The sequence below is a fragment of the Passer montanus genome, unplaced genomic scaffold (genome assembly GCF_014805655.1).
Source record: "Passer montanus isolate IOZ18808 unplaced genomic scaffold, ASM1480565v1 scaffold1, whole genome shotgun sequence".
Lineage (NCBI taxonomy): Eukaryota > Metazoa > Chordata > Aves > Passeriformes > Passeridae > Passer > Passer montanus.
Genome location: NW_024356504.1, coordinates 5,639,152 through 5,665,016, shown reverse-complemented (window position 1 = coordinate 5,665,016; position 25,865 = coordinate 5,639,152). Strand labels below are relative to the sequence as shown.

The following is a 25,865-nucleotide window of genomic DNA, read 5'->3' as shown; positions in this document are numbered from 1 at the left end:
ACACACTTCCCTTCAAAAGCTTGCTGCTGGGTCAAGCAACTGCATGCTTTGCCCATGCTCCAGAGCAAGCCCTGGCTCCTAAGTGACCTGCTTCCAATCTCAAGTCTGCCCAGGCTGGTTTTAAAGTTAATCCTTAATCTCCATTAGCAATGGTGCAACCATGGTGTAGCATTTTGGTTGTACAGTAAAACACTCACATAATCACATACCTGTCTCTGCTGCATCTTCCTCTGAAACTTGGAAGTAGTGAATGTTTACAGTCTTGCTGCAAAAAAGTCCCAGTAAAGGCTGTTACAGGCTGCAGTGAGGAAGAGACATTAAAACACAAGGGAAACAAACACAGGTTCTGTAATTACACTTTATTGCAACTCTGATGCTTTGTCTGCTCCTGGAAGACTCCTTTAGCTAAATTTGATTCAGGTGGTTTTTTTCCCTGTAACAATTAAAACACAATAAGCATGTAGAATTTTCTTATTATTTTATTGAAAAGGTACATTTAAAAAAATACACAGACATCTTACTATTATGGATTGCTGATAAAGATGCTCTAAAAGTTAATTCTCTTTTTTTTCCTTCCTTCCACCTGTAGTCCCCATAATCATATAATGACTCCAGTCTGAGCACTGCATATTGATTCACCTTTATAAAAGGGCTGGGGAGGTAAGAAGATAGGTGGGACATTACTTCAATATATTCAGTAAACAGAGAATATGGTCAATTATAAATATTTTATGTTCTGTACATTATTGCATTAGGGAGCCACAATGTTATGCAGCATCATTACAAAGGAAACTAGTTAGAAATTAAGAAAACAGGATATTTACGTACAAACACATGGATCCATTGTCTTCTTGAACAACACGTGAGCTGTGGCAATGTGCAATTGAAAAGCTTTTTTTCTCTTTAAACATTGCTTAGCAACACCAGTGAAGAAACAACAAAAATAAGTTAAACGAAAGTAGCAAACAAGCAGTAATCTTAACTCTATGTTATATGGCTTTCTATTCTTGATTTCTCTAAATAAAGTATGACACAAAAGAAACAAAAGCTTCAGCATTGCATTGCTTTCAAACATTTGCACAGAAACAAAAAATATTAAAATTAGACATGGTACATCTGTAGTACTACACAAGATACACCAGTACTGGGGTCTAGGACAGCACACAATCCCTGTCAACAAGAGCACATGAAAATAATGGATGCAATTCTTTTTTGAGATGTTATCTGCAATCAAGCATTTGGTTCATCTGCCTTTTCCTTTTTTTCCACATTAGATTATACCCCATTGCTTTTCAGAGAAGTATTTACATAGGTGTGAGGAAGACCCTAGTTTTCAAGTCTGTCAGGAAAATATTTTATGTTCCTTGATTCCAAGGTGCATCATACAAATTGAAAAAAAAAAAAAAGAAAAAATGAATAGATGGATGAATCTTTAATGGTACAAATTTTATGAGCAATTTAATTTTGAAGCAAATCACACTATTTTGATTTAAAAAATAGAGACAGAGAGAAGACAGAGTTGTCTAGACTCCAAAATGCAGTGCTGCCAATGATGGATTTTATGATGTGCTTGGATGAGGTGTCATGCTGGATGGCATTGCAAAGGAGAAACATTTTAAAACCTCAACTCCTTTCCTGCTTTCCTTTGCCCTTTGTACTGGCCATAGCTATCTCTTTTCACATCAATAAATTAGTACGGTGCGAAGAGTATGGAGGCAGGCGTTGCCCGGATGGGCCCGTGGGCTGGCCTGAGGAGGGCTGGCGGAATTGCTGGTGCCTGGAACAGGGATGCCGAGGGCCGGGGAGGGAGGGACAGAGCTGAGGAGACAGCTGCAGCTGCAGCAAGAGGAGATGAGAGGAAAGCAGGTGCCAGCGGCTTAATCATGTCCTTCTGGAATGCGAGTTTTGCCTGGAATAAAACACACACACACAAGCAATGTAAATACAGTTCTCTCAACACCCAATTTTGCACAAGGGAAAAAGTGAACCCTGGCACAGGGAACACTGTGGCTTCTCACAGAAACCTCCTACCAGCTGCTTAGAAATGTTACCTGCACTGTCCTCTTACACCCAGGGTAATTAATGCAACCTAATCCTATATCTAAAGATAAAAAGATCTCTTGAGTTTAGAGACCATCTCACTGATGTTTAGAAAGAAGCAGAATTTGCAAGTGAGTAACTTTATATAAATTATAACATGTACATGAAATATTAAAAACACCCTCATGATTAAGACTTCAATATAAAAAGTCAAATTTTCCACTTGCAAAAATGAATTGTAGAAAAGTAGATTGGACAAGATGGGAAGGTGGTATCAGGTCAGTCAGCTTGGCACCTTCCAAAGCAGACCTGCTCTTTTCAAAGTAGAAATATTATTTTAGGTTGATGCCAAAAAGATTTTTTTCTGAAATATATGTATGGCTCTACACAGGATCTACAAGCATTGCTGGTACTTGTGGTGAAACAGCAAATCAGAAATAGATATACTCATATCTGTATCTCTCACTGAAAATGGTTTGCACTACAATCATTCAATTGTGGAAGCAAAAATACTCATGGTCCTTCCTTTATAACTGGTGGTCTCTCCTTAGGCAATAGATGACAAAATGATGAATATTAGCATGGCCAGAACCTATCAAGTGGGAAGACTTAAAAGAAGCCTACAGCATTTTCATTTGCCTCTAAACAATTACAAAGACATATCAATATTTTACCATTTACAGGCTTTTCACATGCTTTCTCTTACCTACACACATTTGCATCTGTTTCTTTCCAACCTGTAAACTGGTTTTTGTGCCATAGGTGGCAAGCACTTCTCTCTAATGAACAATGGCTGTGTCATGAGCAAATAAACATACAGACTGTGCTGTGCTAAAGCCAGACTGAACCCTGAACTCTGGCTGCAGATGATCAGCAGGACCAGCTTGGGGGATTCCTGGAAGTGCAGGTGGGTATGACAGGGATTAGCTAGTGGCACAGAGACAGGAGAGGTGTTTGATACCCAGTGACAGACATGGCCTGAACATACAGAATTCTCCTAAACACCTGATGGTTCTTTTGCACCAACTCATATATCCACACAGCATCCTGGTTTGCTGTATGCAGAGTATGAGCACTAGTATTTTTATATCTTAAAAATATCTTGATATCCTAATTCTATGTCCTTTTCCCTGACTGCACCCATCATAACTTAGAGTTATCTTAGGTGTGCAAAAAGAGTATACCCATTGCTGCCTTCAAAGAGAAGAGCCCTTGCCCAGCAGAGCCAATACTTTTCCATGGGGCACATGGTTCATTCCCCATTCCACTGATTGTCCCCTTCTTTCTAGCAGTAAATAACACTTGCAGTGCTGTCTGCATGCCTTGGACTGGGCAGACAGAACACATAACGATCTTCAAATCTGATTCCTGTGCAGACGCAGCCTGCAGGGCAAGAGAGGCTGCAGAAGCATCAGGTCTGTCATGTTCCTGTCTCTGTGTGGTGGGAGTCCCCAGGGTCACAAATTCACAAAGACAGTGATGAGAAATAAAAATACTTACTGCTAAAATACTTGGGTTGCGCTGCAGTTTGTTGTAAGGACTATATTTAGGTTTCATAGGCTTTCCTGCAACTCTGTCCTTATGCCTTCGGCTGGAAATGTGCTGAAACAAATATCCTCACATTTAATTAGCTCTTTAAACATTTCTCGGTTTTGAGTTTGAAAGTGATTTATCAGCAGGATATGCCTAAGCCCCTGTTTGTAAGATAAAGTAGGTTCTTTATTGAGAGCAAGGATGAGTTTTGCTAAATTAAACATAACAATTTGGAGCATATCAAACAGAGAATCAGAAACTAATCAAATACAGCATATTTTGTGATTCAAGACAGGCTCTGCAAATTATTGATATTTTAGTATTTAGTATTTCCTTTTTCAACTTGAGGAGCTTTAAACGAGGCAGAGCTATAATTACTAGGTCATAGGGATATTCAGAAGTAACAGGTAAATTTCCATCTTGCTGATACTGTTCAGTTGTGTAAACAATTCAATATTAGCTGAAGGAAGAACCAGTACCCAGGGATATGTCTACACATGCATTTAAAATTATCTTGGAGCTAACTAAAAAACAGGGAATGAGAGGACACATTCACACAGCACAGCACCATCCAGTCAGAGATTCCCATTTGGGTACCAGAATCCTTGCAATTGTATGGGCACAGCTCTGAACCCAGGGCTAATTGGCTCAGACAGAGAACAGCTCCACAACAACACAGCCACACTGTTAATGCTAATGTTGTTCTACATAATTCAGACATATCTACAGTATTACCCTACTGGTGATTCTCCCAAAACAATAGATTTGAGTCCTGTTTTCCTTCTCACATAGCATTAAACATTATTAGAGCAGACTGAAAACAGCACTAAAAGATGAATTCAGGGAACCTTACCCCAGAATTTCTTATAGTTAGGAGAACAAGATTCAAATCCCTATTTTGAACCACAGAATACTTTTAAATGAGATCTGCTGTACCATTCATTGATACCCACACCTCTGCTTTTACAACTATCAAGCCCATTTTTCCCAACTAAAATAATAAGGTGAAGTTGACCTATGATGACATATTTAGAAATAGTTGTGGGAAGACAGATGAGAAATACTAAGTTCATTCAATATTCACCAACATGTCTTCACACAGTCCTACACTGCTCCTACAACACTGTAGTGTAACTTCAACCAGTAAAGACCTCCAGAGACATGCAAGTTACCTGTTTAAGCTGAATTTCTGAATTAACATGGACATCACAGATTTCACAATGGAACGTCTTGTTCTGCAGTCCTGAGCCTTTGCTGCCATTCTGCACCTTCATTCGGGATCCAGGCCTAGGGTAAGACTTGATGGGACCAGCACCATTCCGAGCTTCAACCATGGTCTTGTGCTTGGAGCCTAATGGGCAAAGAGATGCAGGTGAGTTCATGATCCGCAGCACTAAACATTCCCTCAGCCTTGGGACTTCGTAACATTTATCTTCAAGACAGAATGGTTAAAGTCACCACAGACTGGGACTAATGATCACTCTTGTTTCAGTCGCTGTAGTTCCTGCATCCTTCATCTAAAGGCAAGCCAGAAGGCTTTGTGCAAAAAAGGGAACAGCAGGCATGCTGGACCACACTGTCTGGGGTAGTGCGTGACTGGATGGCCAAAGGGTTTGCTGCTTATTCTTTTGCCAAATTTCACAGAGCCAGTGAATAGAAGAAAAGGGTATTAGCCAACACTGGGACAGGAACCACAGCAATCCCTCAAAACCTGCCTAGGAACTGTAATACTTCAATAAACATCCTCTGATTCAGATGAAACGGCTGTTTTACCCATTTCAAGAATGGATTACAGCTGTAAAACCAGCTTCAATGGCTTGTTAACAAGCTTTACATCACCAATACATCATACACAGACAGAGCACACTAGGAATTGCTGCTTGTGGCCAAAAAAAAAGACATGTAACAAATCTTCAATAATCAGAAGATTCTATGACATCTAGGAAACCTAATGAGCCCACCCTAAAATTATAAAAAACATCAAATAACAAATAAATTACTCCAAGTTTTACCAGCAAATAACAGATACTAATGATAATGAGATGAAACATGAAAGAGAGAAAACACTGGCATTTTAGAAACCTTAAGTGTTGTAGAAACCACTATGATCTTACTGTGATCCTCAGTGTGAAGGTGTGAAGCGATCTGATTAGTTCACATGAACTGTAGGGATTTTGTCAACTAAAAATTTAGAGAGTACACGAAGAACAGTTAAAAAAAAAATAGGGAGTGCTTTAATAGAAGATCAAAAACCACACAGGAAACTGCCATAAACAGGACTGGTGTTTTAACTCGCTATTGTAAGTTTTAACTAAAAGACACTTCAGTGAAGTGTGGCTACTGCCCTGTAATATTGAATTTTAAAAATGTTAATACACAGCTGACTTGTACCATGTGAATACTCACCTGTATTGTGGGCTTCTAGTTGTGAAAGAGAGTTCACAGCCACTTTGCATAATGAACAGTAAAGTAGTTTTTTGGCTTTTTCCTCTTCTGACTCAGTAACTGCGTTAGCAGCTCCATTGGTGCTCTTGGAAGATGAGGCAGGTGCTGCAGGCGCCACTCCAGGTTTGGGAAGAAAAGGATCCGCTTCTGCATTGGACTGCTGACTCATACTGTTGGGTTTTTCGTTCCCTTTATCTTCTAAAAGAAACAAAATACATCTGTTGTTGTTTTATGCCACACATACAAAAAGCATACAGTAATAGTCCTGTGGGTTTAGTAAACATAGCACAACAGGAGGCTAATTTATCTCATTTTATAGAAGAGAGCAGAATCCTTGAAATCTTGTTAAAAGGCCTGCCACGAAATGTGTATAATTTGACAAAAAGGGGTGATTGTCCTGTTTTTAAAGTTACCAGTGAATACCAATGGGCTCACCAAATTCATGCCAGCTGTTGTTGCTGTTGTGCTGCAGGCATGGCCAGTTGAAAGGAGCCCAAGCAATACCAAAGGAGGCCAGGGTTAAGGACTGGACAGCACTCAGAAACAAGCAAGGCTTTGCACTGAGGATTAAAAAATATTTCTCAAAAGCAATACATTTGCCTTTGGAAGGGCTCAAGTTTCTCAAAGTCACTGGGAGGACAATGAAAGGCTCCAGCACTATCTTGACACACATTCCTCATTTCAGTTCCAGGAGTTATAGCGCTACACATGAACAGTTGCTAATATTTTCAGGTTTTTCCATGAACAACTCCCTATATATTTGTGGATCAGGTGACTTCTATGTGCATTCCTTTGTCACTTCACAGGCATGAGTCAATCACCTGTGCTCCTATGGGGCAGGTAGGCAGGTATTACTTCCTTTTGCAGATGGCGATCAAAAAGCATGAGATAAAATGTCCCAGCTGTGCCTACAGAGGAACTTTGTGCCAGAGCCAGTATTTAAATGCTCCATGCTTACATGCTGCCCCTCAAGGGCTCATTGCATTTGAAGCTGTTCAACTGCAGGCCTTGTGACCACAAGCCATATTAGCTGCCAGCAGTAAAACAAGCTCTGTCCAAAACTAGCACGGGACGGGAGGGGAGCAGTGCAGGGGTGCTGGTATGATCAACCCCGACAAAACAGACAGGAATAAGTGTTACTCTGAACAGCTGGAATCAAATTTCATCATCTAAGTAAGTACATCTACATAAGAGCAGCCTCCCCATTTGAAACCCATGGCTTAATTTGAAATAGAGCTGAACTGACTTGTAAAACTAGGCTCTATTTAGAACATTTATTTTTTAACATGGACCCTTGCACTTTATGTTTACAGCTACCAGACTCTGTCTTAACATGTCTTTGTGTATCAGGCCAAGACTGTGCTACCAAGAACTCAGAAAACAGGATTGTACCCACTCAAGCAAACACTTGAACGTGTGTATGAACTATGAATAGCCATCCTGAAACTAACCCCCACAGTTGTTGGCATATTTCCCAGAAGTGCATTGCAGTACATCAATTTTAGATTGTTATAAACCAGGAGAAAGAAAACTCTAATAAAAGAACTATTATTTTTGAAAAATCCCAATAAAAATACTTGGAAATTACACAATATGAACTATATTAAACATAGAAAATAGTCCAGTACAAAGACTACAATTATGACCAAATTAATGTTAAAACCAGATTCTGAAGGTATTTTGATTGACAAAGTATGACAAAAGAAACTGATGTTAAATTGTACTTCATAGGCTATTCAATTTTAAAGTCTCCATAGTAATGTCACATCTGCAAAAATCTAGAATACTTTATATGACTTATGAGTCTTCATAAAATACAGTTTCAATAAATAGCATTTGCTAACATTCTAAATTAAAGAGTTTTCAATATGGAAAATTCTCAGAGGTGCTAACATCTACAAATGAAACATGCTGAGCAGTTGTCATTTGCAAATTTACATTACTGGAAAATAGAATTGTTGTTGGTGGTGGTTTTTTTTCTATGTAATATTATGTCAAACTGCAAAAGGCATAACACCAGGATACATGTGAACCAAAATGGAACAAAGGAAGGTTTCACAGTATTTGGCATTTCAGGCCTTAAAGGAAAAATACACCTACATAACTGCAGGCTGTATGTTAACATATACCAACTACACTTCTAATTTGGCTTTGGGATTTTTTTATGTTGTTCCCCAGTTTTTTGGTTTTTTTTAATGCAAGGATAAGAATTTGGTGCTTTTGAAACACCACCTGGAGATAGCAATCATCACCCCTGTGCAACAAGCAGAGTGCTTACCCTCCTGCCCACAGCCCCTGCATGCACTGATCTCCCTCACAACAAGAGGGAGCAGACTTTACTTGTTTTGCCATTAAGTGTCTGTGGAGTAAGATCCCAAGATATGGAAGAAAATCCATTTTACATGGGCCAGCAATTACCATCACAGAGTGATGGTTTTCCAATGCTGAATTTAACAAATGATTGAAAAAATTATAGATTTCATTTCCCACTTCTCCTCACTTAGCTGGTCAACAGCTGATGCAGTATGTTGATTTTATGATACTCCCCAGATTTAGTGTTTTCACTACTCATATTCAAACAATTCTGGAGTATACACACTAACAAGAAAACTTCTACAAAACCAGAGAGAAGTTACCAGCATGCAGCTGGGCTCAATTCTGCCAATACCGCAGCTTTTGGAAAGAACCTCAGCTCACATAATAATTCCATCATTTGGAAAGCTTCCTGACACAAATAAGCTCTTCATCGATGGGAATGTATAAGGAGAGACATACACCCCTCTATGAATTAATGTTTCCTTCCACCATTCTAAATGTTTAATGCAGAACATCTTCAAAGATCATCATTGTAAGGTTATTATACAGTTGAACTCCCACAGAAAGTACACGGAGCTAAGTGTGTATTTGTCATTGCAGTCAGCCCAGAACTGCATTTTCCTGGCTTCTAAAATCAGAAAATTGCACTTCTCCAAATGGGCTTTTGATAACAGCTTACTGTTTCAATCCACAAAATTCAAAACACCATTACTTGCAGTTTTATGCTTGAGACAGAAATGCCAACTATTCAACAGTCCAAAGCACAGGAAATGCAAATTGCATGTCTATACAAAGCACAAAGACAACTACTCTCTTATTTGTACTTACAGCCCAGAGCTAACAATATCTGCATGCAGGAATATGAAAATGTAACTGTCAATGGCTGCATGCATACCCATACTTCCTAACTATCACCACCTTATAAAATAGATGTGACTTGTGAGATTGAGCTGTAGGATTGCATTTCTCTTGCCATTTCTGAAGGTATTATTCAGCATAGGCTCAGATTTGCTCTAAACTCCACCTGGCTCAAGACCCATAGAGCCAGGCAGAGCCCAAATGAGTGCAGGAGTGAGAGGAGTGAGTCCATCCTGCCTGGACCATGGGCACACCAGGTTCTGCTGCACAGCTTAGCAGAGCACAGCTGGAAGCATGAGACCACTACTGCCTGAGGGGAGTAGTTGTGATTCAATCTGCACCAGGGTCAGGTTGAAATGCTCACACCAAAACTCAAGTGCAACAAATTAACTTAAAATCTAATTTGTACTGTTTCCCTATGTTCACTTTCCATGCAGAAAAGCCATATTTTATGTGTCTTAAATTCCAGAAAAGTAAATTGATGATTCAGGTTCTTACTGAAGCCTGGATTTATTCTGAAATAGAGCCCAGGGAAAATAACTAAAGCAAGCTCATTAATTATTGCTTTGGGCTTGGTAGTATCAATGCTTTTCTCATCCATTACATTGTTTTAATTCTGCTTTGAAGTTGTTTTCACATATTTCTGCTTGTTTGACTCATGCTTGTGTCAGCGCCACGTTAAAATTCAAGACTCATTTATCTGATCAGTACTGCCTCATTTTGAGTACCAAAGTCAGGACACTGCAGGGCAACACCTCCCAGGTTCAAACCTACAGGTTTTACTGCTTCACCTCTACAGCTGGAGTGACTCATTGACCTTGGCAGGTCATGCCACTCTCACTGCAGTTGCTGTGGTGTGGAGAATAGGTCCTACCCATTAATGGCATTTATTTATTTTTGAGTCAGTGATGCTTTGGTGCACACTAGAAAGAAAGTTTATATGGACTTGATGATGAAATCATACATGCTATTTTCAATAACAACAACAAAAAAGAGTAACTTAATATTCAGATCCTTAACTCAGAATTTACGTTCTTGATAAAAATAAAAATGTTAATTTAAAACTCATGTATAGATTTAGAAATCTAATAAAGTGTTTTCAGTATCAAAATATTCATTGCTACTTACACCCCTCAGCATGCCTACCTATCCAGTTTTTATCACTGATGATACATAAAACATCTTTACAATAAAGTTCTGTTCCACAACAGATTGTTCAAATAGCAGTTAGAATTAAAATATCCAAGGCACTGATGATGTGATACACTTGCAAGAACCCTTTCCAATCCATATGCTAAAAAGCTTTCATATATGAAGTTCTGCTACAATCCTAATAACTCTTACAAAACTGTCATGTTTTCCAACTGTCAAATTTTCTGCTGTATGTAATAAATAAACAAATTTACTCTTGCGTTGACAGTAACAGAACAATGTTTCAATTACTGAAAAGACATGTTTTGTGTGTGTCTGCACGTAATAAAAAAGTTTAACTTTGCACTTGCCTGCTTCTCTTCCCCACCAGGAATATTGTGCCCAGCCTGTGCTGAAGGCTGGGCACACAGAGAGGGAAGGATGCTGGCACTGAGAACAGCTGCCCAGCACTTACTGTGATGCAGCTGGCTCTCCACTGGGAACAGACCATGCCCTGCTTACAGCCACCCACTGCCCAGCTTCAGCTTCACACCTTCCCTTGTGCCACGTCCTTCACTGCATCCCCCAGCTCCAGGCACTGAACAGCAGCTGTGCAATAAGTACTGACAGCAAAAGGGCAGCACAGACACTGCAAAGTGGCCACTGCTGCTCTACAACCCTGCACTGAAGTTCTTTTGTGAGGTTTACTCATTTGCCATCCTAGGTATAGAAATCTGATTTTATATTTCTTGATTTTATATAGATTTTATATATTTTATTGTATATTTTATAATGATTTTATATTTCCTGCTTGCACAATAGTGCACATTGCCAAGTTAGAAGAGATCATAATGAAAAATTACTTTGGCAGTAAAATGTTTATTATTCTCTATTGTAAAGGTAAGAAAATAGTAAAAAACATATGCATCTTTTCTTCTTGAAAAACATGAAGGAAAGAGCCATGCAATATGCAGTGCAATTTCCAGCCTAAACCAGTCACAAAATTTTTTTGCTGTGCAACTCAGTCATGGTTATCAGGGCCATAAAGCCAGTGAGCACAACTGATGCACAATTAGGGGCAAAGCCTTTGGTTCAATCAGCCTTGTTTATGGTGGTGCCTTTCAATACCACATCACTGCTGAAAGAACAACCTTTTAAAAAAAGGACTGCTTGGTGATCCTGTACATTTTCAACTGATTTCTGACTATGCCACTTCCTATGATAACTAAAATCAAAAGTGATTTCTGAAAGTAAATGTTAATATTATATTTTTAGAATACTGAAAGTGTGGTGCAAAGATTGGCTTGTGATAATCTTGAGTTCACATCAGTTGTGCTAGAGGGAGTTCGTATTAGTTTGAAGTGTTGATTTTGGAGAATAAGAGAGAGTTTGAGGGAAAGCAAACATATCTCCCATAGTGGAAAAGCTGCACTGAGCAAAACAGACTATCAGGTTCTCCCTGTAATTTCAACAGCTCCATATATGCCTGTGTATACTGGGCTGCATTAAACAACTTTTGAAGCATATAGTGATTACAGAAAGGGAAAAGGAAATCCATGACATTGTCAGAGTATTAAACATTCTTGCCCCAAACAACTGCATAGAAAAGGTAAAATCAGATGCATTAATTACACTAGTAGACAATGCAAGAAATTTTGCTGAAAAGCTTATCAGTAAAGCTATCCATAAACAAAAAGTAAAAATTTGTCTGTTGAAAAACAAAATTCTCAGTTTAAATTTGACACATTAAATGCTTGGCACATGGGAAATAAATCCAAAAAGTGACAAATTTAATTACATTTTTTCCCACACTTCACAAAGTATGTCCACTGACAGACAACACGAGAGGCGAGTTTCTCAAATAGTTACTCAATAGTCACCAGCTGACCTCTCAGTTCTAAGCTGTCTGCACACAGAAGTTGTTCCCCAGACAAAATGCTCAGTTTAAGGGCAGAGATGACCACTGCAGACGGTGTGAAACCACAGAGAGACACGACAACCAGTCACTGACACAGGCACCATTGTGGCAGTCAAATTTCTCACAAGCGTTTTCCTGCTTTTCAGTCCATCACAGAATAAGAGAAATTTTTAAAGGTGAGAATGAAAGAAGTAAGTTTAGCAGCTGATTGCAGGGAAGTCTTCACAAATAGGTCCAGACAAAGCAGGAAGCTGCATCAGAAACTGTTTTCAAATGGCTTTGTGTGTCAGGTGCAAGACAACATTTGAAAATGTATTACAAAAGACATACAAAGGTACGGAGAGCTTTGAAAGTGAAGGACATAAATCTGGAGAGAGAAAAGTCAATAGCAATATTGTAACAAAATAGCAATAGAAATATTGTAACAAAATTTGCAGCATTAAAACAAAAAACCATTAGAGAGATCACAGTCAAAGAGATAACAAGCCTGGCTGAATGTAATTAAGGGAGACATTAAGAAACTGTAACAAAATAAAATCAAGGTGAGGAAACTGATTTAGTCACACTGTACTTGTAGGACTGTCTAACCAAACATCAGGGTCTACCCTAGAACACAGTCCTGGGAATAGAACAAGTACACCCACAGATAATTATATTAGAAACAAGAGCTGCTGTACATCTCCTTGGTCTGAAATAAGATTTGAAGGGAGGAGATCATCAGAGACTGAATTACCAGGATGAAAAGGGCCTCTTTCAGTGTATTAGCAGAAAAGTTATTGAATAGAAAGTCAGACAATAGCTCCAGTACGAAAAGCAGGTTTCAAAACCCTGTACTTCACAGAAAGCATTTTGTTCTGGTTCACAGCACTATAGAGGAATAAAGTACACACACACACACAATTAATTGTTTTTCTTATGATAGAGAATTATATTGTCTATTGTCTTTATGGCAATATTGTCTATTGTCTTTATGGCATATATTTGAGTAATATATGCCATAAAGACAATAACAGGACAGCAATTAAGTTACTAGGAGTCACAACCTTTACAGATTTTTAAGTACTCTGTTTCTGCATCTCAGCACCACTTACAAAACCTCCCAACAAAACAAACAACAAAGTGCATTAGATTATTTCTTCACACTCATTAAGATGGAGTTAGCAAACTTGGATAAGGTATTTCAAAATATTTTTTGTTCTATCTGCACTTTTGCTGAATAATGAGACTCTAATGGCTGTCAGACAAAATACCTACTTTCTCACCAGTTGTGCAGTCTACTGAGAAATGAGGCTGAAAAACCCGTAGGGCTCTGTTCTAGAAAAATTCCACTGCAAACCTACATGCAAATCAGACAGCACAGTGTATCTATTAACCCTTTGATTGCTTTTTGTTTTTGTAAAATGTGTTTTCTTGTACTTCAGGCATGTATGAAAAAGAGCTAAGTTTTACATAATGAAATGGATCAGTCTGGCACATGCTGAAGAGAACAAATTTTGTCTCTATAAAAGATGAGAAAAAAATGGAAGTTATAAATATAAAGCTTTTCCTCTCAAACACAAATGTGCCCTCAAATAAGCTGCAACATATTTTCTCAAGATACTGAAGATACATCAAGAAATGTCTGAATGTCTGTGCAATATTAGGTGAACTTGGTAGCTAGAATGATTATTTGATTAACTGCATCAGTACCCTCCAACAGGATGAATCCAACTATCTTTTTTACTTCAGAAGTGTCACTTGCATGGCTATGTTACAGCAGTAATGCTGACAATTTCTTAGATACTTTATTTCTGATTTGGCATACCAATGGCTCTTACAAGGGAACCTGCATTTTCTTCAGAGTGTGAAAATATTTGTGCTGATCTGAATAAAGATGTAATGTCAAAAAAGGTTTGCTCTTGCAATATTGGTTGGGTTTAATTTTTATGAAAGTGGACTGATGAGAATTAGAAATTATTCAGAAGTACATGTAGCTCTGCAAGTGTAAACCTTGCCCTGCAAAATCTATTCCTGTACCTATTTGTACACATTCCTGAACTGAAAGCTCCTGCTGCTTTAATTACTGAGTTGTCAGAGGTGATCCTGCTGTATTGCCTATGATTTTTAATCAATTATTTACACTTTTGAAGATTCTCAGGGAACTGGTTTACGTTGGCTGGCTAGTGTCTGTTTTACAAGACAAGATCAAGAAAAATCTGCATGCACTCACCAGCAGGGGAAGGGAAAAAAAAAAGATACGTTGACACATACATATAAAACATACAGTAAAATAACTGCAAAATTGTTATGTATCAACAAAGGGCATTTCAAAAGCCTCTTATTTAATACTTCATCACAATGCAATTTCTCAGTGCAAAACCTACAGTAATAAGACGGGTTGATTTTGTACTGTTAGTCAAAATACAGGTGTGTATGTAATACTTCTGGAGAAAACAAACTTTGAACACTCACTTAAGGCCATTTGCAATGTGCCTCTATGTCACCTGCTGATCTTTAATGATATTTTACAGAATGCACATTGTATCAGACTTCTCTTTTCCTAATTTGAAAAGAGGTTATTACAATTCCCAGCTTCCTCCTCCTCTAGTTTTTAGATCTGTTACTTCTGGAGAAAATCAGCTTGTTGACAAACACCAATACAGAGCAATTTCCTAGTGTACAATATCTCAGTGACATGTTGACAGGTTGGGAAAACTATCACTAGAAGTTTATTCACAAAAATCAGAAATATCAATAGCACTACAACTGAAAACAAGGTGGATCTAAACCACATCTAGAAGTGTGAATGCTAATTTAAAGAGTATCCATAAACTGAGATCATCCAAAAGCTCAGTCTTCCAGCGTTCTGTTGCTTTATAGCCAGGCATATTTAGTTTCATCTTTTCTGAGCGATGCCAGTCTGTTTGGGCTGGAATAGGAAAATTTGTGAGTTGGAAAATTTTAATGCAGTGTGAGTAAAGCTTGAAATACAGTATAAGATTTGCTATTACAAAATATATGGGTGAAAGCAAATGTTTTTGCTAGCTATAAACTTATCTTTTTCTGACACCAGACATCTATTATTTTGAAAATATTTTACACTCCCATTCCAAATCCTGCTACATCTATTTCTGATGTCCTGGAATGTAAACTTATGGTATTGCACTGTCTTTTAAACGTTTTAATAATGTAGAAACGCTTAGAAAAATAACTTCCAAAGATTATAAAAAACATAGTATTTTACCCAGAGATCCTTCACTTCTGCTTAGTCTCAGTTCATCATCTCAGCTGTAAAAATAGCATTGGCTCCACCATTTATGAATCTGAAATATATTACTAGAAACATATTTCACTTGCTGCTTGTGCAAAAGAAAAATCTTAAAACTCTATGCTCAGATGCTGAAGTGCTTTAGAACTTAATATGAAATTTATGAGCATCTAAATAAAAGAATCAAGGAGAACTGACACATTCTGCAAGTAAATTGTCGTGGGCCTGTGTCTGAACTACTCACTCGGTACTTGCCCAGGCAGAACTGCAGTTAAATTCAGCTATGAAACACTCGTCTCCATTTCAGTTAAATGACATCTGTAATTGTGCATTCTCACCCACTTCTGTAGCAGGTTTGCCTGAGGACTGTGAGCATTCAGTCATGCCCTCAAGATTTGACAAATAAATTGCATTTCAGATATAACTTGTCTAACCAACACTCTCCTTGAAAACAAGTAATAAGGAAATAATGAGTAGCCTAATGTTTGCATAAATAATTTTTCTACTACAGAGAATGAAGTATAATTCCCCCTTCACCACTGAAGCAGCATTGGTCCTGCCTATTCTTTTATATTTGGACATAAAATTCATTCAAGGGCTCAGAGAAAAGGAGAAAACTTAAAATTTACAGCTTCAACACAGCCTTTAACTTCAAACAACTGAACACAGAAAAAACTTTATTCAACTACCAATTGTATGAATAACTGTTACTTATTCTCTAGTACCAGTGAAAAATACATATCTGGTATCAGAAGAACTGTCTTATTTCCTTAGGAATATGTTGCTTCAGTAAGTGTTGTGAAAGTATTAAATACAATTGAAATTATTTCTCCCAGGATTGTTAAAAAACCCAACAGAACCAGCAGGTATCTTTTTATCAAGGTATATTGTTATTTCATACTCACCTTACTCTCATTCCCTCATCACCATCATCCTATTAAGAACATCCTTTTGGGATACTCAATGGGCAATTCTATATTTAATCATTAACAGAACAGCCAAGAGACACAGATGCCTGATTTCACAGTATAAATAAGGTACTGAAATATTCAATGTATATGAGAGGATTCTTTAAATGACCACATACATTTAGATAAAAAAAAAATAATCCCAGAAGTTGGTAGCATCCCTGGCCCCGCTCCCATCGTCCAGCAACAGTAGTAGAGTCAATTTTGCTGGGCCAAATGCATACCTCTACTTCTCAAAGAACGAAAAGCTTTGTATCATTTTAAGAATGCTGGTAAAAAAATGCTTTGAAATTCATGTTTTTAGAACTTGAGTAAGTAGAATTACTAGAAGTATTTAGCTTTAATGATACAGGACATGAGTGCTCAGGCACAGAACAGAATATTCAAAAGAGTCTTATTTCATCTTACAATATATTTTTGATCCAAAGCTTATGCTTATTTTACAGCAGGAAAAGCAAAACCTTATCATTCCTTCCAAGGAAAATCCTGGTTGCATATATTTCTGATTGCTACAATAACTGAAGAGAGAAAATTTTTGCCTTTTCCAGTTTGAACAAGAATTGCAACAGCTCATCAATGTACATGTGTCAGCTGCAGAACTTGTTTTTCAGTTAATGGCACCTATAATCAGTTTTCAGTTGAGGTGCAGAATTTGAAATGTGCTAGCATTATAGACAGACCAAAGATTTCCCAGGAGCTTATCAACAGCAAAATACACAGTATGACTGGTTTACCATTCAGATTTAGACACACATAGGAAGATGAGGTTTGAATATCCACTTTTGAAAAGTATGAACAGTAAGGCTGGCAGGGAAGAAAATGTTTAAAGATCTCAACCTACTGTAATGATTTCCTGTTCACAGACTTTGACTTGCTAATTTTTCTTTTGGCTCATCTTTCATCCTAAGAGCACAAACCAAACTGCAACTTCCTGAAAGAGCTGCTGAAACTACCTGCCAGAAAGCTATTTACTATTAAATAAAATACTGGCATTGCAGGTACCATGGATATAAGTACACATACGGTTCTTGCAACAGTGTAACTGTGAGGAATTTATGAGCATTTATTAATAATATTTTATATTATCAATTGTAAAAAAACAGTGGTCAAGCAGAGAATTCTATACTGTGCTATTACCTCTGTTTTGGGGATAGAGATTCAACAGATGGCAATGGAGAAGGATCTTCAAATGGCTGAATCAAAAAGGAACAAAGCTTACCTCAGAGGATGTAATGGAAAAATGCCCTTGAAATGACTCTCCTTGGTGGCTGAATGAGATTGAATTTACTACTTAGCTGACCGTAAACTAATACCTTTATCTAACAGGAATATGCCTGTGCTTAGCAGGCACTATCTGAATCCACATAAACACAGATGTATGGTTATTTTATGGAGTATAGCTTCAGCAGAACTCTTTATGTCAGCATAAATGTGAAGAACTGATGAGGCTCATCAGTAGCTTTGAAGGAGGCCAGACATAAGCACCAGCATCTTTGAAGGGCATGAGGCAGAACCTCTAAATAGGCCACAGTGCTAAATAACACTCCGGAAGACAGCAAGTCAAACACATCCTTGTCCTGTTCCTCTCTTAGAGCCTCTCCCTATCCCTACCCCACCCTCAAAAATCAACTTTGTCACAATCTGTTTAGAGGTCTTTGGTGCATTACACAAAATTATAAGAATAATTAGAAACACTGTGGCTTTGAGATTCTTATAACAGTATCTGTGTGACAAATTAACTTGAATTTCCCAGGACAGATACACCACAGTTCAGCTGGGGAGGTTTTATGTCTCTGGCTCCTAGCTACTTCTAAAGGATCAGATAAGAAACAGTTTCTTTGAGCTATGTAAACAAGCCACTCCTTTAAAATATGCGCAAAACAAGGGGATAAATGGAAACAAACGTTGAGGTGAAAAGGAATTTTGCTATGAGATCTGGTATCATTTTTTGCATTAGTCCAAGTAAAGAGCTGCATATGTAAAGGTTTAGAATTTGAGCCCTGGCAGAAAGATTTTTAAAACAAGCAATGAGTGCCTAGACAATGTGATCTCATTAGACAATGAGATCACATAACAAACAAAGTTAGAGTAAGGGAGTGTCCTGATGGTGGACTTGTGAAATACAAACTGAGCCCCGCATTGGGACATTTCACCTCATTGGTAGTTGATAAATACACACCACTGGCAATGGGGATACTGGAAAAATCCAACCCATCATAAGCTTCCTGACTAAAGGTAATTCAACATGCTGTACACTAGGAATAAAAGCAGTTTTGTTGTCAAAGCATTTCACAGACAGCCTTTGATGAACCAAAACTCACATGCAAGACCACAAGGTCAACTTTTCTAAGTCTGATATAGCTTGGAGTTGCCAATCCTGTCTAATGGGACAATTAATTACCATATTCCTGCCAGCTGAAAATGGGGTTTCATAGAGCATCCAAAGAGTTTATCTCTACCTACTAATTCCCAAGTAACAGAGTCTTCTGCAATGAAGACTGAACCTGAAATACCCATACCTATCATTTCACAAACGGGCATAAAGCCAATAGAACATACAGAGAATGATCAAAGGCCAAAAATGATTATCTTTTATAATCTGAAATATGATTTTGACTCTTGAGTAGTTTAAAACAGTTGCATTTACTTTCCAATTTTCATATCAAAGCAAAATGCAAAGAAGTTGATACCACATCATTTGTATGCTTCATTTTGAACTATTTATTTTGATTTAGAAGTAGGATCAAAGAATTCCTCTTTACTTGATAAGTAAACAGTGACATTTCAATCCAGTAATTACCATATGCATTCCTGAAGGATTCATCACTGTAAGCATCTAGACTATGCTGACCTGGGGTCACAGACACCATCTTCTATCGCATTCTTAGAGCTACATTTAAACCACACTTCAAATATTCTAAACTATGTTGTGTACTGGTTATTACCCCTGCCTTTTCCTAAAGCAATGCCATACATATTTGTATCCTTCTGTGTAGCCATTTTGGAAACCCTGGGCTTCCACTGGGAGGGAAGGGAATCTTACTCTATACTGAGTTTGTATGGATTTGGTAGTGGGAGGGCTACAGAGGTGGCTTCTGTGAGAAGCTGTCAGAAGTTTCCCTGATGTTTGACAGAACTTGACTCATGAGCTTTTTGCTATATTTTCTCTCCCCTGCTCAGCTGAGGGTGGGAGTGGCAGAGTGATTTTGGTGGGCACCTGGCATCCAGCCAGGATCAACCCACCCCAGCAGGAGCAGCTTCCAGTGCTATTAACACAGCTCTTCTGTAACCACATCTCAAAGCAGCTGTGAAAAAGCTTGCAGGCTCACAGCAGTGATTTTCTAGCATATAAAACTGTTATATAGCCATTACTGGACTTTTTCTGTGTGGTTTGAGAAACTGTGGGAGACAGGTTATGGATACACCTCCTATGGCCACCTCCAATCTGCAAACACCAGTCAGGACAAGCAGAGATGGCCCAGCTATAGCAGGAGAGCAACAGCTTTGTCACACCATCTGTGATGTTTTTCCTGCCTGCAGAGTGAATGGGGCAGGGTGGTGGTATTTACAAATACTAATAAATAAGTTTTCTGAACAGCAAGGAGTTGTGAGCTTAGACAATGAGACCACATAACAAACAGAGTGCAAACTTGTTGAGTTAAACCCATTGATATCCACTTAGGGTGCAGCCACCTGCACCATTCCTGTACTGTGGCTTTATCATTAAATGTTTGCTGATGATTAATCTACAAATGCCATTTCCAAGTCACACCGTACTAAAACAATAGCAGGGAAGAACTCTCTCACAATGTCATGCTCAGACCACAGTACACTTTTCCATTTGGCTGAGGCCACTTTTGCCTACAGGAGCCCATGTTCTTCTGGAAATATCCAAAAAACCTTAAAGATTAATTTAACTTTTTTATCTCTACCAGCAGCCACATTTCTCAAGCTGAAAGGAGCAACTGTAGAGAGACCACTGCATCATAGGTTTTGAAAAATAAGGGCTGGATGAATTTGTGTTTTGCCTTTGATAGATTCATCACTAGATGAGCTAACAGTGAAATAATTTTTCCTATTAGTACTATAGTGGTGACGTCTGACAAGTGTTTTGAACTTCATGCTATGTCTGACTCAAAGAACACATGGCTGTATAGAAAACTTAACCTGACATTTTAGTTCAATATTTAACAACTGTTCTGTCTGGAGAGCTCCAAATCATTCATCATTATCTCATTCAAAATGACAGCACATCAGAAGGGGTGTTACTCATGCCTGTTGTGCTCCTTTATTAGCAGACCTATGTAAGGGAATAATTGCAGATTATCAGTTTACTGTAATGCACCAATACCTGTAGAACTACAGCAGATAAAAAAATATCACAAGAACTTATATCGGTCTTGTCCATTTAGCTTCTCTTTCTACTCTTCCATACACTAGAAAAGGATATCAGAAATTATTTACTACTTGATGAACATCTCTCAGGAGCTCTCCAAAGTACTATGGCTAAACAACAGCTTCCCAAGTGGTGGAATTTAATTCTCTTCCTTCCTTGATTTCATTTAGTTTATGTACTTCTAAAGCAATTTTTTCAGACCTACAGCACACATACACACTTTCAACTATTCCATACTGAATGCTGAGTCTCCAGTCATTCAGGAGGTCAAGCAAAACACGTGGTAGCATCTTTCAGGATAGAGCATAAATAATTACCTTCTCTTCTACCTAGGAGCCAATTTTCATCAAATTTATAGGATTTATAGAACTTATTTATAGGATTAAAATCTCTATGTCCTTTTTTTTGTTTCTGCACATTAGGCAATATAGTCAAAATTGTGAAGATGCAGTCAGAAAAGAACAAGTATAGGAATAGATTATTTGACCATAAGTTTCATTTCCTCCGAAAATCAGGATAAAAAAAGAACACACATATACACATTAACTGAAATTCTTAGTATTAGAGACACTAAGGAAAGTTTTGTAAGGAAAATGAAAATATTTCAAAAAGTTAATATCTAGTGCTAGCAGATTTCTCAGACAATGAAAGCTGTGTTAAAAGATTCAGAAAAAATGGCATAAGTAATTTTTTTGCTCCAAAGCAGAAAAAACAACCAAACAAAAAAACACACAAAACAAAACAAAGCCCACCAACCAAAAAAACCCAACAACCAAAGTGAAAGAAACAGGTGTGGACAAGTAGATAAATGATGAGAGGAAAAAACAATCAGTCAGTCATGATTCTTATTTTCAAAAATAAAAGAGTAGATGAGAAGGGAGGAGCGAGCCCACTCTTTAGAGAGAACACAGGAAAAGGAAAGGTGAGAAGGAAGGTCAGCATGAAAAATGGAAAAGTAAAGTGGGAAAAGAGAGAAAAAATTCAAGAAAAATGAGAAAATTGTGATACCTATCCCTCCAACCCCCCCCCCCTCCCCCCCCCAAAAAAAAAAAAGTCCAAAACACTACTCAATGGCAACTTAGTGACTGCTTTAGTTTAGGTTTTTAAGCTTTACATTAAGGAGATAAACACATGTGAAAGAATAGATGGACAATAATATCTGTAAGGGAAACTGCAGATGAACAAAACTACGGCTTGCTCCAAGTCTGATAAAAGCCCTGATCTTCAAGTGGTTCCCCATCTCTGTGATGAGCTTTCCATACAAATACTGAAAATTTGCTTCAAGTTCAGGTTTTTTCCTCCCAAACATCCCATCCTCAGTCTCCTGTACAGTGGTAAGAGGCTGTGAAGAGCTTACTCTCCACACAGAATGCCACTGTTCTCCTGATGGGAAGAAAGTGTTCAACTAAATTGCCAGTGGGATTTATTTTTAATGTAGAAACAGTTGCAGTGGTGTAATCCAAAAGACACAGATGGTAATCTGTCTAATTTGTACAGAGTAATTAATAGCATAACACACTGTCAAAACAGGGAAAAAAAAGAGCAGGTTTCCCTTTTGACTGGTTGTATTACTTTATCAAAAACTGAATGTAGATTTTGGATACATTGCAGAGGAAAGAAAATAATTCAATTCAGACCTCATAGTCTGAAATAGGCAAAGGAAACACAAAACAGGTCCAGATGGTTTCTGGAAGAAAAAGATGGAGTTTGAAAAGGATGATTAAACCTTTGCTATATGAACCTCAACATTTGGCATTGGAGAGGGAGGTCGCTATAAAATTATGTTACCACAGATGAATTAACATGTTAAGTCCTCTAAAGTCTTAATTGATATTTTACTTTGGCTGTTATCTGAGTTCTCACCATGTACACCTGGATCAGTAACCTATCTTAAACAAAGCTGTTTTCAATATAGATCGCAAAATATTTACTACATATTTTAAATCTTTCTGTTCAATAGCCTACATTATATTTAGATCAATGTCAAATTGCTACTGTTTTATAATAGCATGTCTTGTTTACCTGAAGATGCTACTTGAACTCAGCTCATCTCTCTCAAAACTAAATGTGATTTGCTAGGAAAATCAACCCAAAATTTGGCACCCACTATCATTGTTAAGGACCCACAGACAGTTTTGAAGCCACTGTAAAAACAGCAGGATGACACTGATACTTTTTTTGAGTTGGATTTTTTTGGGTCATTTTTTATGCACATGTCAAAAAACTGTTATTCACCTCATGGCACCTGAGTCAAGATCAGCTCTGGTGAAGAGGATAATAAATGACTCCCTAGGCAGAAGCAAATTTATCAGCAGTAGTCTACTGGACTGACAGCTGGGTAATCCACAGTAGGGGCCTTCTCTTGAATAACACTGTCAGCAAGTTCATGGAAGTCTCCTGTTTCATTCAGTAATACAACACTGACAGAGCAGAAACTCAAGCAATTCTACTGCTATTGGTGTTGCTGACCTTCCTCAGATTACTCATCTGGAGGGTAAAAAAAAAATAAAATCATGTTGAAGCACTAACGAGCTCTGAAAGTCAGGAAATACCCAGGCCACAAGGCTTCACATTTCTGTAGGTGTGTTTTCCTATTAGAGCAAGATTGTCTTATTCAGAAAGGAAAAATTTCTTACAAAGGTTTCTTGTTCTTCAGCTAAATATGTAACCTCAGAATTCACCCTCCACCCACATCCATCCACTATTGCCATAAGAACATCCATACTTTTTAATAGTAAATTTCATAGGTTTTAAAAAAATACACTGTAACTTTCAGGGACATCAGTTGTTTCACAGACATGAAATAGCAATTTGAGAGTATCAAAACAAATCTATTCTGTACAAGAAAGCATAGTAAATAGTTTAGAAAAGACAAGTCATGAATTGCTATCATGCAACCAAATTCCCTCATACAAACACACAAAAAAAAGGAGAAAGTAAAGGATGTATAGAACAAAAAGTTTTCATTGACCTGATTTGTCAGAGATGCTGGCTGTGACTGGCGTGGTGGAGCAGCCCGTGTTAACCTTTGCGCTGTCCTTGGAAGAACCAGCTTTGGGTTTGTTTTTCGTTGCCTCTAGTGCTTTGACCTTCTTGGCATGTTTACTTCCTTTGTAGTGGGCCTCGGCCTGGCTCTACAAAGGAGAACAAATCAGGCTCACTCTTTTTTGCACTTGTATATAATACAATGGATGGCAAGGCAGAAAAGTGACACTTTCAATAGTAGGCACCATATTATTCCACCTAAAAAATTTTAGTAGCTTTATACGAACACTTTTCATGGATGTGACTTCTTATATATTCAAATGACAGGATTTTAATGAATATAGCATGTTTTCAGTAACTTGGAAAAAGAGGCTTTGAGATTATATAAAGCTCTGTCACTCCTAATGTAATTCTTTACTTCTATGGTGCTTAAAAGATTTAAAGGACTATACAAATGTAAACACATCCAATTCAGAAAGATGCTCTCAATTTTTATGTGGTGTTCCCAAGTCTTTATTACTTGCAGTTAGAAAGATGTACTGTGCTGAAACATGATTAAATAATCCATTTTTCCTTTGTTTGATCTAATACAGATGTCATAAAATACTTAAACCTTCATACTACCAGCAACTGAGACAATTGAAAAAATATTACTTGACTATTAGATCAAAAAATATGGGTTTAAATGAGGAAACACCACACCTGTAAACTTCAGTAGACCCAAGTACAACATAGAAAACTAAATACTTGCCAGTCTTGATTGCGTCATAAATTGCCTTGAATATTACTTTCTAAATACTAAGAAAATTGGAATCGGAAGGACAGGGAGAAGAGGGGCTTTTAAAAATAATTATTATTTATTTTGTCTTAATCTACCCAAACAGAACAGCAAAAATATGTACTGAAAAGTTTACTTCACCTTTGCCTTAAAACTGTCCTCAGAAACTAGGTCAGTGTTTTTGAAGTTGCACAGCTAAAGCTAGACACAAATATCTGCCCATTTATTTCAGTGATACTGAGGCCCCTTCATTGTTCCTGACTCTACAGAATCGGATGCCTTGAGAAATCAGGCCACTTTGTTAGAAGCAAAACTAAGGAACTACGTACTTAATACAAACTCCAAAGCTTGGAAATTTCAGCTAATGAATTTAAGTGTTTTTCTTGACTTATTAATAAATTAATTTACCAAATAATGGGCAAGAAAAAAGTCCTATCCAAACCAGTGTGTTTTCATGACATTGTACTATTCATCAATAGCTTTGCATTATTAATATTTCTAAACACAATTTTAAAACATCATTTCAGACATACCACTAGGTGCCTCTATTGAAGGTTACATATTAACCAAAGAAGTTAATATTGTTGTTTACTTCAAATTAAAACACTCAGAGAAAGCATGCTTCTTCTAAGCACATCTTGGTACCTGGCATATAAAAACATCAGTGCAAGTAAACTTTCACTGTGTACATGCAAAACCACATTCATTCTCTCTTGTCAATCAATTATCTACTACTTTATTTAGTTTGCTGTGTTAAATGAAGCGAGCCATGAAACGAGTCACATGCTTTTCATAAAGAGCAACTATAACATCTAAGATGCTTGAGCTCCATAAAGAGTGCTGCCATAATGAGGAAAGTTGTTTTAAGACCAGCAGAAATGGGCATTACAATACAGTCACCTTGGGACAGCATGTAATAACAGCTTTATCACGTGGTAGAGTAGAAGTGAAGAGTAAAGACAGCTGGAGTGGGCAAGAGAACAGATAGCATCTTGGAGTCCTCACACAGGTAACTGGCACCATTAAACTGAAGGAGTATTGTTGCTAAAATAGAGGAGTGAAGTTCTCATACACCAGAACTTCTTAAGTGATTTTACAGCCCATGAAACAGTGCTTTCCATCTCAGAAGGACAGTGTATGTTGTTGTGGGTGCATCTTTCCTTTCACAGGAGATTTTAGTAAGCAAACATTCAGTAAGAAAGGCTGCTAAATTAGTTTATCTTGAATTCCTCTGAAAGTGAGATGGCTTT

At 37.7% G+C, this 25,865-nt stretch overlaps 1 protein-coding gene across 13 annotated transcripts in view; it reads right to left on the bottom strand.

Moving 5' to 3' along the window:
* Positions 1–461: 461 nt before the first annotated feature.
* The window catches only part of ZNF385B (zinc finger protein 385B), a 158,610-nt gene continuing 133,206 nt past the window's right edge, over positions 462–25,865 (bottom strand). For all 13 annotated transcript variants that reach the window (XM_039702462.1, XM_039702471.1, XM_039702554.1 and 10 more), the window contains 5 exons: positions 23,824–23,986; positions 5,980–6,216; positions 4,746–4,924; positions 3,541–3,642; positions 462–1,909 (listed from right to left, as the gene is read on the bottom strand). In XM_039702462.1, coding sequence (XP_039558396.1) covers positions 1,691–1,909; positions 3,541–3,642; positions 4,746–4,924; positions 5,980–6,216; positions 23,824–23,986 — 900 coding nt within the window. In that variant the 3' untranslated portion in view covers positions 462–1,690. The remainder of the gene's footprint in view (positions 1,910–3,540; positions 3,643–4,745; positions 4,925–5,979; positions 6,217–23,823; positions 23,987–25,865) is intronic.